This window comes from Salmo trutta, chromosome 22 (genome assembly GCF_901001165.1).
Source record: "Salmo trutta chromosome 22, fSalTru1.1, whole genome shotgun sequence".
In the NCBI taxonomy this organism is placed as follows: Eukaryota; Metazoa; Chordata; class Actinopteri; order Salmoniformes; family Salmonidae; genus Salmo; species Salmo trutta.
In genome coordinates this window covers 9413179-9431104 of record NC_042978.1, presented here as the reverse complement: position 1 = coordinate 9431104, position 17926 = coordinate 9413179, and the positions used below count along the sequence as shown (strand labels likewise).

The following is a 17926-nucleotide window of genomic DNA, read 5'->3' as shown; positions in this document are numbered from 1 at the left end:
ATAGGTGGGTAAACTCTGATCGGCAGTCGCAGTGAAAAAGTTACGTTCCCTATACATTTTTCCCTAAAAGGCGGGTAAACGGTCATGCAGTTTTACCCTCCAATACGCCATCGGTTATTTGTGGTCGTAAACATTACGACCACAGTATGTTTTGGTTCGGCCCTAAAGTCTTAATTAGCCAATAGACACGGTAGATGTGTGGTAATGAGAAGCTATGTGGTAAATCAATACTGTCTTTTGTAATGTGACCCACGACCTGCAGAGGCACAGGAGACACGACCCCAGATGACCCAGAAGAGAATGTGTCCACTCTGCATGATGCAGAGATCGCCCTTCTCAAGTCTGGAGAAGTCACGTGAGTCCAGAACTTTGTGTGCACACACACACACACACACACACACACACACACACACACACACACACACACACACACACACACACGTTACAGACCTTTCACTGAACCCGAATAACACATCAACAACTAACATTTCTGATGTTAATAATAGCACTACTATTCCAGCTTCCTCTGCCAGTACTTGCTTTTTCCATTACAGGCAATTTCAGGACTACACTGAATCCCGGCCAAGACTGGCAGTGTATTGTGTGAGAGAACTCAAGTTGAAATCTCAGTCAAATCAAATTACTACTCTTCCTCTGATATGTGAAGATGGCGCCGGAGAGGATGGCTGCTGTTTTATTGGCTCTTATCCAACTGTGCTATTTTGTTTGTTTTTCTGTGTTGTTCGTAACTTGTTTTGTACATAATGTTGCTGCTACTGTCTCTTATGACCAAAAAGAGCTTCTGGACATCAGAACAGCAATTACTCATCTCGAAGAGTTTTTATTTAATGAGTCGGATGGGAAGGATATGCTCCAAACACCCTAACAGGCCCTCATCCCCGTCATTCACTGGAGAAGGAAACGGAGATTTCGCAGAAAGAGTTCAGGGTTCCTTGTGAGGACCAGGCGACGAGTGGCTAATCTGCCTTTGCCCTCCGTACTGCTAGCTAACGTGCAATTGCTGGAAAATAAATGGGACGAACTGAAAGAACGTATTTCCTACCAACGGGACATTAAAAACTGTAATATCTTATGTTTCACCGAGTCGTGGCTGAACGACGACATTAATAACATACAGCTGGCGGGTTATACACTCTATCGGCAGGATAGAACGGCAGCCTCTGGTAAGACACGGAGCGGGGGCCTATGCATATTTGTAAACAATAGCTGGTGCACGATATCTAAGGAAATATTGAGGTTTTGCTTGCCTGAGGTAGAGTATCTCATGATAAGCTGTAGACCATACTATCTACCAAGAGAGTTTTCATCTGTCTTTTTCATAGCTGTCTACATACCACCACAGACCGATGCTGGCACTAAAACCACACTCAATGAGCTCTATACCGCCATAAGCAAACAGGAAAACGCTCATGCAGAGGCGGCGCTCCTAGTGGCCGGGGACTTTAATGCTGGGAAACTTAAATCCATTTTACCAAATTTCTATCAGCATGTTAAATGTGCAACCAGAGGGAAAAAACTCTAGACCACTTTTACTCCACACACAGAGACGCGTACAAAGGTCTCCCTCGCCCTCCATTTGGCAAATCTGACCATAATTCTATCCTCCTGATTCCTGCTTACAAGCAAAAATTAAAGCAGAAAGCACCAGTGACTCGGTCTATAAAAAAGTGGTCAGATGAAGCAGATGCTAAACTACAGGACTGTTTTGCTAGCACAGACAGGAATATGTTCCGGGATTCTTCTGATGGCATTGAGGAGTACGCCACATCAGTCACTGGCTTCATCAATAAGTGCATCGATGATGTCGTCCCCACAGTGACTGTACGTACATACCCCAATCAGAAGCCATGGATTGCAGCCAGCATTTGCACTGATCTAAAAGGTAGAGCTGCCGCTTTCAAGGAGCGGGACTCTAACCCAGAAGCTTATAATACAGGATTAAGATCGAATCGTACTACACCGGCTCTGATGCTCGTCGGATGTGGCAAGGCTTGCAAACTATTACAGACTACAAAGGGAAGCACAGCCAAGAGCTGCCCAGTGACACGAGCCTACCAGACGAGCTAAATAACTTCTATGCTCGCTTTGAGGCAAGTAACACTGAAACATGCATGAGAGCATCAGCTGTTCCGGACGACTGTGTGATCACGCTCTCTGCAGCCGATGTGAGTAAAACCTTTAAACAGGTCAACGTTCACAGGGCCAGACGGATTACCAGGACGTGTACTCCGAGCATGCGCTGACCAACTGGCAAGTGTCTTCACTGACATTTTCAACCTCTCCCTGTCTAAGTCTGTAATACCAACATGTTTCAAGTAGACCACCATAGTCCCTGTGCCCAAGAACACCAAGGTACCCTGCCTAAATTAATACCGACCCGTAGCACTCCCATCTGTAGCCATGAAATGCTTTGAAAGGCTGGTCATGGCTCACATCAACACCATTATCCCAGAAACCCTAGACCCACTCCAATTTGCATACCGCACCAACAGATCCACAGATGATGCAATCTCTATTGCACTCCACACTGCCCTTTTACACCTGGACAAAAGGAACACCTATATGAGAATGCTATTCATTGACTACAGCTCAGCGTTCAATGCCATAGTGCCCTCAAAGCTCATCAATAAACTCCTCCCTCTGCAACTGGATCCTGGACTTCCTGACGGGCCGCCCCCAGGTGGTAAGGGTAGGTAACAACACATCCGCCACGCTGATCCTCATCACGGGGGCCCCTCAGGGGTGCGTGCTCTGTCCCCTCCTGTACTCCCTGTTGACTCATGACCACACAGCCAGGCACGACACCAACACATCATTAAGTTGTGGTAGGCCTTATCACGACAACGATGAGACAACCTATAGGGAGGAGGTTAGATACTTGACTGTGTGGTGCAAGTACAACAACCTCTCCCTCAATGTGATCAAGACAAAGGAGATGATTGTGGACTACAGGAAAAGGAGGACCGAGCACATCCCCATTCTCATCAACAGGGCTGTAGTGGAGCAGGTTGAGCGCTTCAAGATCCTTGGCGTCCATATCACCAACAAACTAACATGGTCCAAGCACACCAAGACAGTTGTGAAAGGGGCACGACAAAGTCTATTCCCCCTCAGGAAACTGAAAAGATTTGGTATGGGTCCTCAGATCCTCAAAAGGTTTTACAGCTGCACCATCGAGAGCATCCTGACTGGTTGTATCACTGCCTGGTATGGCAACTGCTCGGCCTATGACCGCAAGGCACTACAGAGGGTAGTGTGTACGACCCAGTACATCACCTGGGCCAAGCTTCCTGCCATCCAGGACCTCTATACCAGGCGGTGTCAGAGGAAGGCCCTAGAAATTGTCAGAGACTCCAGACATCCTAGTCATAGACTGTTCTCTCTGCTACCGCACGACAAGCGGTACCGGAGCGCCAAGTCTAGGTCCAAGAGACTCCTAAACAGCTTCTACCCCCAAGCCATAAGACTCCTGAACATCTAATCAAATGGCTACCCAGACTATTTGCATTGCCCCCCGCCCCCTTCTACGCTGCTGCTACTTTCTGTTATTATCTAGGCATAGTCCCTTCAATAACTCTACCTACATGTACATATTACCTCAATTGCCTCAAAACCGGTGTCCCCGCACGTTGACTCTGTACCGGCACCCCCTGTATATAGCCCCGCTATTGTTACTTACTGCTGCTCTTTAATTATTTGTTATTATTATCTCTTACTTCTTTTGCGGGAGGGGGGGGGTATTTTCTTAACTGCATTGTTGGTTAAGGGCTTGTAAGTAAGCATTTCACTAAGTTCCACCTTTTGTATTTGGCGCATGTGACGAATAAGATTTGATTTGATGTTGATATGTTGTGTTTCCAGTCTGGTCGTCCCTCTCAGCATCGACGACATCTCTCAGTTTGGCGATGGCTCCCGGGAGCTTTTTGTCAAGTCCAGTTGCTACAGCGTGATCTCCATCGTCGTGGTCGATTGCAGCCCCACCGTGAGCTGGATGTTCTCCTCGGAGCCCAAGAGCATCTCGTTCAGTATGGTGTACCGCGTGACCGCCGACGTCCCCGTGGAACAATCCAAGGTAGGACAACCACGCCCCAGCTCAGCTCTTAGATCAGTGGTCAATCACCAACCCTGGTCCTGGAGAGCTACTGTGTGTACAGGCAGGGTTTTCTGCAGTCATAAAGGCTTTATTTGATTTAGGGGATGTGTCAAGCGTCTCGGTTTGGGAGAGTTGATCTTCTAGGATTAGGTCTCCCCTGTCTATGGGGGCGGCAGGTAGCCTAGTGGTTAGAGCGTTGAACTAGAAACCGAAAAAATTGCAAAAGCAAATCCCCGGGCTGACAAGGTAAAAATCTGTCATTCTGCCCCTGACCAAGGCAGTTTACCCACTGTTCCTAGGCCTTCATTTCAAATATGAATTTGTTCCTAATGGACTTGGCTAGTTAAATAAAGGTAAAATTAAAAAATAAATAAATATGTCATCATATTTGTTGTGATCTTAGAGGGAAAACTGATCCTAAATTGGCACTTCTACTGGGAGACGTTTAATACGTACAATATCTTGGGCCTGTTTTACATTTCCCCACTAATGGTTAAGGCTAGGATTTGGGGAAGGAAAGCTGATCCTAGATGTGTACCTAGGGGAAACTTCACCCTGGAGCAGTGTAAATGGGAGAGCAACTCCCCCTGCTGAGACATAACTCTTTATTCACCTTTCATTCATGAAGAGAACAAGCAGCCTGGTGTAGCTCAGGTAGCCCCATGCACTCCAGGGAATTGGCCTATATGGTGTCCATATAGGCAGGTAGCCTAGTGGTTAGAGCATTGGGCCAGTAACTGAAAGGTTGCTGGATCGAATCCCCGGGCTGACAAAGTTGAAATCTGTCGTTCTGCCCCTGAACAAGGCAGTTAACCCACTGTTCCCCGGTAGGCCGTCATTGTGAGTAAGAATTTGTTCTTAATTGACTTGCCTAGTTAAATAAATAAAATAAATATGGACAGGGCCAAATTGAAATGCTTCTAACAGAAACAAAATATTTGACGCATAATGCATAGCCATGGTATAAAGGGAACACTTTGGAGATTATGGTGACATTTTCAAAACAAAGGTGAGGACACAGCAGTTTACCTGACCTGACACGACTGAATTTGATAATGACTTTTATCTGCATTTTATCTTTACTGTACTTTTTCACAGCCATTTGTTGATAATGAAATCTGAAAGTACTCTTGATACATTCAGTAACATGGTAATAATATTCATGCACGGCCCTTTATTGAAACGCATGGTCATTTTGTTTTGCCCAGAATGGATTCGTGAATGCATTCATCAGGTGCAACTTTAGTGGGTAATTGTCTTTACAATATGGTGAACATGGGCTCATTCTGCTCAGAACAGCCCCGAGTTTAAGAAGTGGTGGGAAAAGTACCCAAAAACAAAGCATGTGTGTTCAGTGAGTCCACTAGATCAGAGGCAGTAGGGATGACTAGGGATGCTCTCTTGATACAGTGAGGGGAAAAAAGTATTTGATCCCCTGCAGATTTTGAATGTTTGACCACTGACAAAGAAATGATCAGTCTATAATTTTAATGGTAGGTTTATTTGAAAAGTGAGAGACAGAATAACAACAAAAAAATCCTGAAAAACACATGTCAAAAATGTTATAAATTGATTTGCATTTTAATGAGGGAAATAAGTATTTGACCCCCTCTCAGTCAGAAAGATTTCTGGCTCCCAGGTGTCTTTTATACAGGTAACGAGCTGAGATTAGGAGCACACTCTTAAAGGGAGTGCTCCTAATCTCAATTTGTTACCTGTATAAAAGAAACCTGTCCACAAAAGCAATCAATCAATCAGATTCCAAACTCTCCCCATGGCCAAGACCAAAGAGCTCTCCAAGGATGTCAGGGACAAGATTGTAGACCTACACAAGGCTGGAATGGGCTACAAGACCATCGCCAAGCAGCTTGGTGAGAAGGTGACAACAGTTGGTGCGATTATTCGCAAATGGAAGAAACACAAAAGAACTGTCAATCTCCCTCGGCCTGGGGCTCCATGCAAAATCTCACCACGTGGAGTTGCAATGATCATGAGAACGGTGAGGAATCAGCCCAGAACTACACGGGAGGATCTTGTCAATGATCTCAAGGCAGCTGGGATCATAGTCACCAAGAAAACAATTGGTAACACACTACGCCGTGAGGGACTGAAATCCTGCAGCGCCCGCAAGGTCCCCCTGCTCAAGAAAGCACATATACATGCCCGTCTGAAGTTTGCCAATGAACATCTGAATGATTCAGAGGACAACTGGGTGAAAGTGTTGTGGTCAGATGAGACCAAAATGGAGCTCTTTGGCATCAACTCAACTCGCTGTGTTTGGAGGAGGAGGAATGCTGCCTATGACCCCAAGAACACCATCCCCACCGTCAAACATGGAGGTGGAAACATTATGCTTTGGGGGTGTTTTTCTGCTAAGGGGACAGGACAACTTCACCGCATCAAAGGGACGATGGACGGGGCCATGTACCGTCAAATCTTGGGTGAGAAACTCCTTTCCTCGGCCAGGGCATTGAAAATGGGTCGTGGATGGGTATTCCAGCATGACAATGACCCAAAACACACGGCCAAAGCAATAAAGGGGTGGCTCAAGAAGAAGCATATTAAGGTCCTGGAGTGGCCTAGCCAGTCTCCAGACCTTAATCCCATAGAAAATCTGTGGAGGGAGCTGAAGGTTCGAGTTGCCAAACGTCAGCCTCGAAACCTTAATGACTTGGAGAAGATCTGCAACGAGGAGTGGGACAAAATCCCTCCTGAGATGTGTGCAAACCTGGTGGCCAACTACAACAAACGTCTGACCTCTGTGATTGCCAACAAGGGTTTTGACACCAAGTACTAAGTCATGTTTTGCAGAGGGGTCAAATACTTATTTCCCTCATTAAAATGCAAATCATTTTATAACATTTTTGACATGTGTTTTTCTGGATTGTTTTGTTGTTATTCTGTCTCTCACTGTTCAAATAAACCTACCATTAAAATTATAGACTGATCATTTCTTTGTCAGTGGGCAAACGTACAAAATCAGCAGGGGATCAAATACTTTTTGCCCTCACTGTAAGTGTGTGAATTGGACCATTTTCCTGTCCTGCTAAGGGAAAATGTATTGAGTAAAAAGTACATAATTTTCTTTAGGAATGTAGTGAAGTAAAAGTGAAAGTTGTCAAAAATATAAATAGTAAAGTAAAGAGACCCCAGAAAACTACTTAAGTAGTACTTTTAAGTATTTTTACTTTAGTACTTTACACCACTGAGTTTAATCCAGACAATTTGCTTGTCAGTCGGATAGGGTTTGTTTCCATCGGCTTCAACTGCTGATGAGAATAAATAATTGACTCATCATTCTAGTCAATGAGTGGTTTAAATAGTCTGTTTCTCAAGTTTGTTTCTACAGTTTGTGTAAAAGGGCAACGGTTGTTCTGAAAAGTCACCTCGTTTCCTGTCTGAATGTCAATACAATCATCTTTTTTTCTAATGTTGACATTTTCTTTTGTTCCGCTTACAATGATTTTTGAAGAGGGTTTTAGACAAAATGTGAAATACTTTAAAATCTTATGTGACCTAAGTTACCCTGGATTCTCCATGCATACTGTTAACTAATTGGAAATATGATAATACAAAACCGATTGTGGGCACTTTTTTACACAAAAATAGTACATAGACCAGGGTTGTCAAACTCAATTCCTGGACACTCGGTCTACGGGTTTTCGCTCCTCCCTTGTACTTGATTGATCAATTAAGGTCATTTGTTTGTTAGGAACTCCTCTCACATGTTTGCCTAGGTCTTAATTGAACACGCATTGACAGGAAATAGCAAAAACCAGCATACACACGGCCCTCCAGAAATTGAGTTTGACACCCCTGACTTAGACAACATTGTATTGAGCATTTTTGAAGTAATAGCATTAAAATCTAGGACTTTACAGACATCTTCTAATGCTCTGCTCTCAGGTGCTGATTCCTCTGACTCGCTGTAACTCCCACAAAGAGGCCATCCAAGGCCAGCTGAAAGTCAGGAACCCTGGTCTCTACACACTCATCTTCGACAACTCCTTCTCAAGGTTCGATACGCTACAGATGTCCACTATTATTTGTATTATTATTGTTATTGCCCATACTCGCTCAAAGTTCTTTAACACTCCGTGTGCTTGTGTAGAGCAGAGCGTTATCCCTTTGACAACTCCTTATCAGCATACGACAGGCAAACCATTCATGTTGTTACCCGTACTCACGCAAAACCCTTCAACACTCACACTGAAATCCTCCTCCTCATGGTAGCGTGTGCCTGTGTAGAACAGCTATCGCTAGCACCAAGTCAGTATCCAGTTCCCAGGTGCCATTGTGGTGAAGGATGACGGCTCTAAAGTACTTAAGTACAATGAAGTACTGCGCTGTGCTAATTGCTTGTGATTGTATAATCTTAATGTTGCATATTTTATTTTGTTTTACTTCTTCATCACATCCTCACAGGTTCATCTCCAAGAAAGTCCTCTACCACTTGACACTCGAGAAGCCGGTTATTTACGACGGAAGTGATTTTTAAGACTGATAGTGGACGCTTACGCAGGGTAAATGTTATAGGGGAATGGAGGGAGGGAGAGGGTACAGAGGGAGGACAATGTGTCCATTTCATTTTTACAGCTATTTAATTTTAAAGGATTTCATGTGCTTTTTTTTTTCTGTGTTCCCCACCAAGTATTTTATGTTTAGTTGTTTTATTCCGAATTGTTTTTTTTTTGTAGGATCCCTATATTTTTAACACTAGTGCTTTTATGTTTTGGAGTGTGTTAGTTATGTTTTAGTTAGAGCACCAACACCCTACAGACATAGTGGTTCACGCTTAAGTCAAATGGTTTGGCCTAATGGACTCCTCACAGAGATTAGGCGGTGAAATTCAAAACAAAACCTAACCACAGCTAAGGGGTTAAAATGCTTCCGTTATAAGTACACGCCAGGGTCTTGTTAAACACAGATGGAGAAGTTATTCCACACACTACTTAAGATGGCCACACATTTATACAACGTTATTAGTTCTGATTTTCTTTCCACCATGGACTAGCACAGTGTCCACAGGTGAGATGATTCTTCTTGAGGAACTGCGTACATTTGAATCACACTATCAGTAGGGGAACACTGTACCATAGAGCATCTGTTTCAAGCTACAAAAACAACACGTTGTTGTTAAGGAGAAGGACGTTATGTTGGAGCATCCTCAGAATGCTGTGATGCCGAGGGAACTGAATGAAGTGCGGGTCAACAGTCGGTAATGCAGGGGGATTGAAAGCTTGGCTACCAAATTCTTGTGTCAGGTGGGGATTTTTGAAGCCTACCGTTTGAGTGAACTGAACACTTTGAAGGACCTCTCTCTTCGACCGTCGATAACCTTCCCTCAAGTAGGTCAATATTTCATGTTTTCAGATGAAAGACTGCCATCTTCAATGCCATATAAAAAGCACAAGGGGGGCTTTTATATCCCAAAGAGAAATCCATTTTCAAATGGTTTTGTTGCGAAAGACAATGTATTCTCTTCTTTTAACATAATACTATTGTTTTAAAGCACACTATATTATATTATTACAGCACATTGTCAACTATTATGATCTATTACCAAGCTCAATTTCACTCACTGACAAAGGAAGTGCCAATCCTTGCCTTTTAACATAACTTGAAAAAATGATGTTTCCATTACAAGACACATAAAAACTGCACTGTGAAAATGAAAAGTTAAGTGCCAAGATGGCACATTGTCTTTTCACGTGTGCAGATTTGACATGTGTTTTGGATAGCCAGTTCGTGCTATACTCAGCATCTTTAAGAATCCACTGTTGTATACAGTGCTTCTACTTCTTTAATGTTTTAGGCTATCCTCAAGGAATAATGATAAGCCATAGGCTATCCTCATGGAATAACACTTAGCCAAAGGCTATCCTCAAGGAGCACCTCGGGGCACAGTTGAGTAGAGTGGTTCTCAACTGGTTTTGCCTCGGGACCCAAATTGAACCAGGTTGTCTGAGTCGCAAAATGTGTCAAAAACCATGTTTAATGCAATATTAATAGTAAATGTAGAAATTATATGACAAGGGAAAAACATTCCCACCTCTTTCATTGTCATTAATTCAATTTTGCCCATATTCTTGTTGAAGAATTTTAAACTCACTGGTTTGAGACAACAAAATCAACCAAAAATTGCACTGCTAATAGCTATATATTGAAATTCTGTGATTGAAAAAAGATTATTCAGAGATTAAATTATTTAAAAAATGAAATTCATTATCATTTCTACACACCTTCTACCTGATTTAAGTTCAGACTGGAGTATTTTTTCCTTATATATGTACAGTACCAGTCAATATTTTGGACACACCTACTTATTCCAGGGTTTTTCTTAATTTTTTACTATTTTCTACATTGTAGGATAATAGTGAAGGCATCAAAACTATGAAATAACACACATGGAATCATGTAGTAACTAAAAAAGTGTTAAACCAATCAAAATACACTGCTCAAAAAAATAAAGGGAACACTTAAACAGCACAATGTAACTCCAAGTCAATCACACTTCTGTGAAAACAAACTGTCGACTTAGGAAGCAACACTGATTGACAATAAATGTCACATGCTGTTGTGCAAATGGAATAGACAACAGATGGAAATTATAGGCAAATAGCAAGACACCCCCAATACAGGAGTGGTTCTGCAGGTGGGGACCACAGACTACTTCTCAGTTCCTATGCTTCCTGGCTGATGTTTTGGTCACTTTTGAATGCTGGCGGTGCTTTCACTCTAGTGGTAGCATGAGACGGAGTCTACAACCCACACAAGTGGCTCAGGTAGTGCAGTTATCATCCAGGATGGCACATCAATGCGAGCTGTGGCAAGAAGGTTTGCTGTGTCTGTCAGCGTAGTGTCCAGAGCATGGAGGCGCTACCAGGAGACAGGCCAGTACATCAGGAGACGTGGAGGAGGCCGTAGGAGGGCAACAACCCAGCAGCAGGACCGATACCTCCGCCTTTGTGCAAGGAGGAGCAGGAGAAGTACTGCCAGAGCCCTGCAAAATGACCTCCAGCAGGCCACAAATGTGCATGTGTCTGCTCAAACGGTCAGAAACAGACTCCATGAGGGTGGTATGAGGGCCCGACGTCCACAGGTGGGGGTTGTGCTTACAGCCCAACACCGTGCAGGACGTTTGGCATTTGCCAGAGAACACCAAGATTGGCAAATTCGCCACTGGCGCCCTGTGCTCTTCACAGATGAAAGCAGGTTCACACCGAGCACGTGACAGACGTGACAGAGTCTGGAGACGCCGTGGAGAAAGTTCTGCTGCCTGCAACATCCTCCAGCATGACCGGTTTGGCGGTGGGTCAGTCATGGTGTGGTGGCATTTCTTTGGGGGGCCGCACAGCCCTCCATGTGCTCGCCAGAGGTAGCCTGACTGCCATTAGGTACCGAGATGAGATCCTCAGACCCCTTGTGAGACCATATGCTGGTGCGGTTGGCCCTGGGTTCCTCTTAATGCAAGACAATGCTAGACCTCATGTGGCTGGAGTGTGTCAGCAGTTCCTGCAAGAGGAAGGCATTGATGCTATGGACTGGCCCGCCCGTTCCCCAGACCTGAATCCAATTGAGCACATCTGGGACATCATGTCTCGCTCCATCCACCAATGCCACGTTGCACCACAGACTGTCCAGGAGTTGGCGGAAGCTTTAATCCAGGTCTGGGAGGAGATCCCTCAGGAGACCATCCACCACCTCATCAGGAGCATGCCCAGGCATTGTAGGGAGGTCATACAGGCACGTAGAGGCCACACACACTACTGAGCCTCATTTTGACTTGTTTTAAGGACATTACATCAAAGTTGGATCAGCCTGTAGTGTGGTTTTCCACTTTAATTTTGATTGTGACTCCAAATCCAGACCTCCATGGGTTGATAAATTTAATTTCCATTGATTATTTTTGTGTGATTTTGTTGTCAGCACATTCAACTATGTAAAGAAAAAAGTATTTAATAAGATTATTTATTTCATTCAGATCTAAGATGTGTTGTTTAAGTGTTCCCTTTATTTTTTTGAGCAGTATATATTTTCTATTAGAGATTCTACAAAGTAGCCACCCTTTGTCTTGATGACAGCTTTGCACACTTTTGACTGGTATAAATATTTGTAAAAAATACACCCCAGACGCATTCAAAACCTTGGGTTGCGACCAACCAGTTGAGAATTGCTGGTGTAGTGTACCATGGCAAGCTTATGTTTGTGTAAGTGCTTTCTGGATAATATCCGAATTGTTTATAATAGCAGGCCTATATATTATATACCATCATAGGAATATGATTTTGTAATATTTCTTTGTAAGGGAGTTTAGAATTTTGTTATAGCCATACATTTTAGATCTTGTGTTTTGTGTTGTCACTAATCTAAGTAGATCATCGTCTTTCTCTATTAGTCTCTTATAGTAAGAAGTCATGACCACCTTGTTTACAATACTGTCTATTCAAGGAGCTTACCAATGTTTTTCACTAATGAAGCAAGGTCCGGGGTGAGGTTTTCCCCAATCCTAACGATAACCATTAGAGGGGCAAATGCAATACTGACCCAAGATCAGGTTCTAGGGGCAACTTCACCCTACACCAAAGAATCAAGTGCTAAATCGGATGCTGCTTTTGTAGAGAACTGTTTTCCATTTAAAGGATGTTATGAGTGGTCTAAATTTGTGCAATTTGTATACAAAGCCTCATATTTTCTCTACAGTTTTGCACTATTTTGGAATAAAAAACAATAATAATTTACAAGGTCACAAGGAATTGTATTTTAAACCAAATCTGTTTGATTGTGGGTGTGCTGGGAAAGATATCCTATGTATTTTATTAAAAACTGCTTTCAAGAGGTCAGCCACCATCATATTCTCTATCTATGCACCCACTGATATAATGGTTACGGTACTGGTAAAACGTACAGTTCAACTTTAAAATAAAGTTTGTAAATGATGTCCCTTTCTTCCACTTCCTAACTCATCACACCTATTCCAGGTTGACAGCCTATAGAAAATAAGGGGCTATGTCCATCAGCTGTCTCTGTGGTTCTAGGTAGACCCTTTTTTCTGTGTGTGTGTAGAGTGGTTTTCAGGGTCTCAATTTCTATGAGTTTTCTGTGGACACTGCAATTTCTCTCTGTGGTCATTTTAAGACTGACATGAGTACACATATTTGTGTGATGCGTTGAAATGAATGCCATTCAACCCTAAAGCTTTTCGCACGGACCAGGGGTTTTGCCACTCCAAGCCTAATTCCACTTCACACCCCTGTTGCGTCTTGGCATTCCCTCTCACCTGGCCACTGTTTCGTCTGGCGAGGGCCAACGGTGCCTTTCAGTTGGAGACTATCGCATCAACGCAGCTTTGAGGGGAAGCAGTAACAACAATGATATGTGCTGGGACAGAAATGTGCATTCCCCTATGCGCTGGAGCTACCGGTTAATTGAGTGCGCAATCTGCTTTCATGTCATTACGTATTGACTTGTATGATGACCAATCCGGCTCTGCGCCTACGCCATTGTGCGCATGTTGAGTTTGTCTAGCCCCACCAGATGCGTTCAGGACATGCAGGTTGAAATGTCATAACGAACTGTGAACAACTATATTCATTAGGGACAGGTCGAAACATGCTATTGCTAGCTAATTTGTTCTGGGATATAAACATTGGGTTGTTATTTGAGGTCCTTTTTTTGCTAGATCTTTGTAGGATTTTGAGTCACACAAAATCATGTGTTCTCTACTCCAACAATTCATCCACAGATAAAAGGGGAAACCTAGTTCGTTTTTAGTAATCGCTATTTTTCTTTGAGGTGCATTATCGCAACCAGCTGGTCGGGAGTGTGGACCTCCTTCATCTTTCAATCACCCACGTGTGTATATGCTCCTAAAAACCAATGAGATGGGAGATTCGGGACTTGCATCCGGTCAAGTGTCTAAAATAGAGCCAAGTTCTGTTTTAGGCGCCTTGCTACGCAGACTCGAACGAGCAGTTTGGATGATTGAATAACGTGTACATTGTGATAAATTGTGATAAAAATACTTAACGTTCATTCCAGTCTACAGATGAGCTATCCAAAGTGGAAATTGTCATTATTCCACCCATACATGCTTTCAGAAATATCCAATTACGCACGACAAAGGACTGGATTGCAATAGGACACTTGGTTTGACGCACAAGCATAAACCCCTAATAAAAGTTTACATAGGTGTTAGTTTTGATAGATTGTTGCTTTCATAAATGTGACTTTGTAGTGCGAGACGCTTTTGCAGACCCCAGTTGGCACGCGCAGGCTCCGAAGCAGCAGAGAGCAGATGGTTTTAGATGAATCTTTCTGGGTGGTGGAGAGAGAGGCTTCCCTCTACCTGCCTCAGCAGTGCACGTCATTGTCTGTCTATGATAAAGGATGCATGGGGACTAATTTAAATTGACAGCAGTTCAGTAAGAGTGGACTGTGAGCTGAGTTGTACTGGCGCATTCAAACAGCTTTGAACACTCAAGATGTGCGTCCTTGTCTATTGGATTCTTTTCGCGACATCTTTGGCTCCATCTGTGAGTATTTGAAGTGCTTTTTATTTTTAACCACAGTATCACTTATGGCATTGTGTATATATTGTGACGTTTTTGTTCATTGTGGTCTTCAGCAAGGTTTTTTTTCGGCTATTCGTCCACATTTTTCTTGAGGCAAACTGAAGTTCAGAATTCTACGCCCCTTAGTTTGTGATTGGTGAACAGTAGGGATTATTCAATGAAGTGTTTGTTGTCATTCAAGGACATAAAACTCGTTTTCATGCACATTTTTTCACTGGAGAAATAATGCAACAAATATCTTAGTTAGATGTAAAATTGCAAGACTAAGACCTCCTCGGCAAAAACGTCTAAATTAATTACAGATTTCTTGAGTTATCTTGGACTAATTCAGACTGGTTTGATGAAGCGTATACTACGGCGTCTCAAGAGGGAAAAATAGTACCAACATTTCCGCTTTGTTTTTCTCGTTTATCAAGTGAAGGTCTTTTAAAGAGTGTGCGATAGTGATGGGCATTCCGGCTCTTTTCAGTGAGCCGGCTCGTTCGGCTCAGCTCGCCAAAAAGAGCCGGCTCTTTAAAAAAAAAAAATGTTTTGTATTTTTTCAAATCAAGCAGTTTGCAATAGTTTGACTATGATTGGTGTTAAAACAATTGTAATTAAATTATGAAATGAAATCACTCTACCTTAACCACAAAGTATTTAAAAATGCATTGGTTTGTTATGAAAAATAATGCTATTAAACATTTGCATTTAAAGTCTAACTTTTTAATGTATATAAACAAAGTGCATATAAATCTAACCATTCACATCGAATACAGTCTGAACAGCATAAGAATATTGCACCGTATCAAATAAAAATAAATAACAATTTGCAAAACTGCAGCATCCCACTTAAAACATTAAACTGGTCCCTCTTTTCTCTCTCTTCTTTATTGCCATGTTATAACCAGCAGCACACAGCAATGCTGACCATATTTTGCCTTTATGAGAGATTTGCATTCAGAAATGCAAGCTGCCTCACTTTCGAGGGGCTGATGCGTTTTCGTCTCTCAGTAATTATTTGTCCCGTTTTCGAGAAGACCCTCTCAGAGGGAACGGATGTGGCTACTATGCAGAGTCTCCCTGTCATGACTTTAGTAAGCTGTGGGTAGACGGAGGCCTTGTTCCTCCACCAGCTCAGAGGATCTGCTCTTCCAAATAGGATCGGACCTCCGTTATGGCATCTGCTGAGGGATTCCTTCGTGCTGCATCCCCAGTTGCTCTCTCGTCAAACAGCATCCAAACAGCAGACGTTTGTGGTGCTACTGCTGGTGCTTCTGCTCCATCTGATCCCTCTTCTTCCTGTTGCCCTGGTGCCTGACTGCTGGGGCTGTTCCTCCATCTGATCCCTCTTCTTCCTGTTGCCCTGGTGCCCGAGCCAGCTGAGTGCTGGGGCTGTCCCTCCCTGCTGCTGAGGTTATTCTTTGAAGAGCCTCATCAATCGCTCTGGCATCACTGAAGGCTAACTTCTTAAACCTGGGGTCAAGTGCAGCAGTTTCTGATAGCACGTGATTATATTCTATTCTGTGGAACTTTCTGTCCATTGATGAACACAGGGTGTCCATCAACTCTGTCACATGTCCTGTGGTTACATTGACTTCTCTCTGGCGGCTGGCTGTGATTCGCTGCAGACCCTTACACAGGAGTATCATTTTTGAGGCTGTCACATAGCTGAAAAGAGAGAACATTTACATTTTAGTCATTTTAGCAGACGCTCTTATCCAGAGCGACTTACAGTAGGGAATGCATACATTTCATTTTTTTTTTTTAAATCTCCGTACTGGTCCCCCGTGGGAATCGAACCCACAACCCTGGCATTGCAAACACCATGCTCTACCAACTGAGCCACACGGGACCAGTAATTTATTAGTTCAGGTTCATGTTTTGTCTACTGATAATACATTCTCATCTACTGCTCATATACACATATAATACTGGATTAAATAATGATGTAGTAATAACTGCTTACTGTACCTCTCTCCACTGATCTCCACAGTGACCTGCTCAAAGGGTTCCAGGACTCTGCACACCTCCTCCACCACCTCCCATTCCTCTTGGGTCAGAGCATCAACAGGTGCATTAACAATGGCCAGGGTAGAGATAATGGCATCCTTTGACTCAAGAAACCGCTTCAACATATAAAATGTTGAATTCTACCTTGTAGTGCAGTCTTGTTTAGGCCTCAGCTCAGGCATCCCCATCTGGCGTTGTGTAGACTTTAGTTTTTCAGCACCTGCTGTCCTCCTGTGGAAGTATTCCACAGCTGCTTTCACTTTGTCCACAGTGGGCTTCATCACCTTCAGAGCATCTCTTACAATCAGGTTGATTGTGTGGGCAAGACATGGATGATGGGTCCATTTTAACATTTTCATGGCTTTGGTTATGTTAGCTGCATTGTCGCTAACACAACAGACCACTTTTCCATCTACTTGCCATTCTCTGGCCACTCTCAACAGTTCCTCTGCCAAGTTCTCTGACGTGTGTCTGTCGCTGAACTCAAAGCAGTCCAGAAGACAGCTAGACATTGAAAAATCTTTAATGAAGTGACATGTGGTTACCCTTGATGTCCAGCAATCAGTGGTAAGGCAAACTGCAGTAGCTTTTTGGACTCTTTCCCACACTGAAGCCTGTGTGCTCTCGTACAGTTGTGGAATAAGTGATTTTGAAAGGGTTTTCCTGCTTGGAAATGTGTACAATGGATTTAGACTATTGCTATAATTTCTAAAACCTCTGTCCTCCATGATCGAAAATGGCTGGAAATCGGCAATCATTTTAGCCAATGCAATATCAATTTGGCCTTGTTTTGCTACAGACATAGACTTTGACATAAACTGGTCCATAGAAGACTGCGTTGCTGTGGGTCGCGTAGTAGGCCCTACTTGACTGAGTGGATACATCTCCATGTGTGGAGGTGCTGGCTCCACCACTATCACTAGCAGGCCCGCTAGTTTCTCGAAGCTCCGCTACAGCTAGCTTCACAGTTGGGTGCACAGTTCACATATGCCGGTGTAGGTTGTGCGTAGAACCGGCTTAATATGAGATTTTGTTTTGGCAAATTCTACACTGTGCTCTAACATTGTCTACATTATTAAAATGCATCCTCGGCTGCTAAGTGTGTGACTGTGAGTGAGTTGGCTCGGCCCTCCCTCACGCATCTTTGGGTCATTGGTTGACACTGCGTGTCTGATTGACAGGGACAACAGGTGAGGCTGTTAGCCTGAGCAGACAGTCAGAACGAACGTGTGCGCTTGAGCATTTC

General features: G+C 43.3%; 2 protein-coding genes across 5 annotated transcripts in view; both read left to right on the top strand.

Annotated features, from left to right (window-relative positions):
• The window catches only part of LOC115158030 (FYVE and coiled-coil domain-containing protein 1), a 60989-nt gene extending 50654 nt beyond the window's left edge, over nucleotides 1–10335 (top strand). For all 3 annotated transcript variants that reach the window (XM_029706488.1, XM_029706490.1, XM_029706491.1), the window contains exons 15-18: nucleotides 263–355; nucleotides 3883–4093; nucleotides 8021–8130; nucleotides 8540–10335. In XM_029706488.1, coding sequence (XP_029562348.1) covers nucleotides 263–355; nucleotides 3883–4093; nucleotides 8021–8130; nucleotides 8540–8612 — 487 coding nt within the window. In that variant the 3' untranslated portion in view covers nucleotides 8613–10335. The remainder of the gene's footprint in view (nucleotides 1–262; nucleotides 356–3882; nucleotides 4094–8020; nucleotides 8131–8539) is intronic.
• Nucleotides 10336–14397: 4062 nt separating this feature from the next.
• The window catches only part of LOC115158029 (growth hormone-releasing hormone receptor-like), a 63031-nt gene continuing 59502 nt past the window's right edge, over nucleotides 14398–17926 (top strand). For both annotated transcript variants that reach the window (XM_029706487.1, XM_029706486.1), the window contains exon 1: nucleotides 14398–14649. In XM_029706487.1, the coding sequence (XP_029562347.1) occupies nucleotides 14599–14649 (51 nt within the window). In that variant the 5' untranslated portion in view covers nucleotides 14398–14598. The remainder of the gene's footprint in view (nucleotides 14650–17926) is intronic.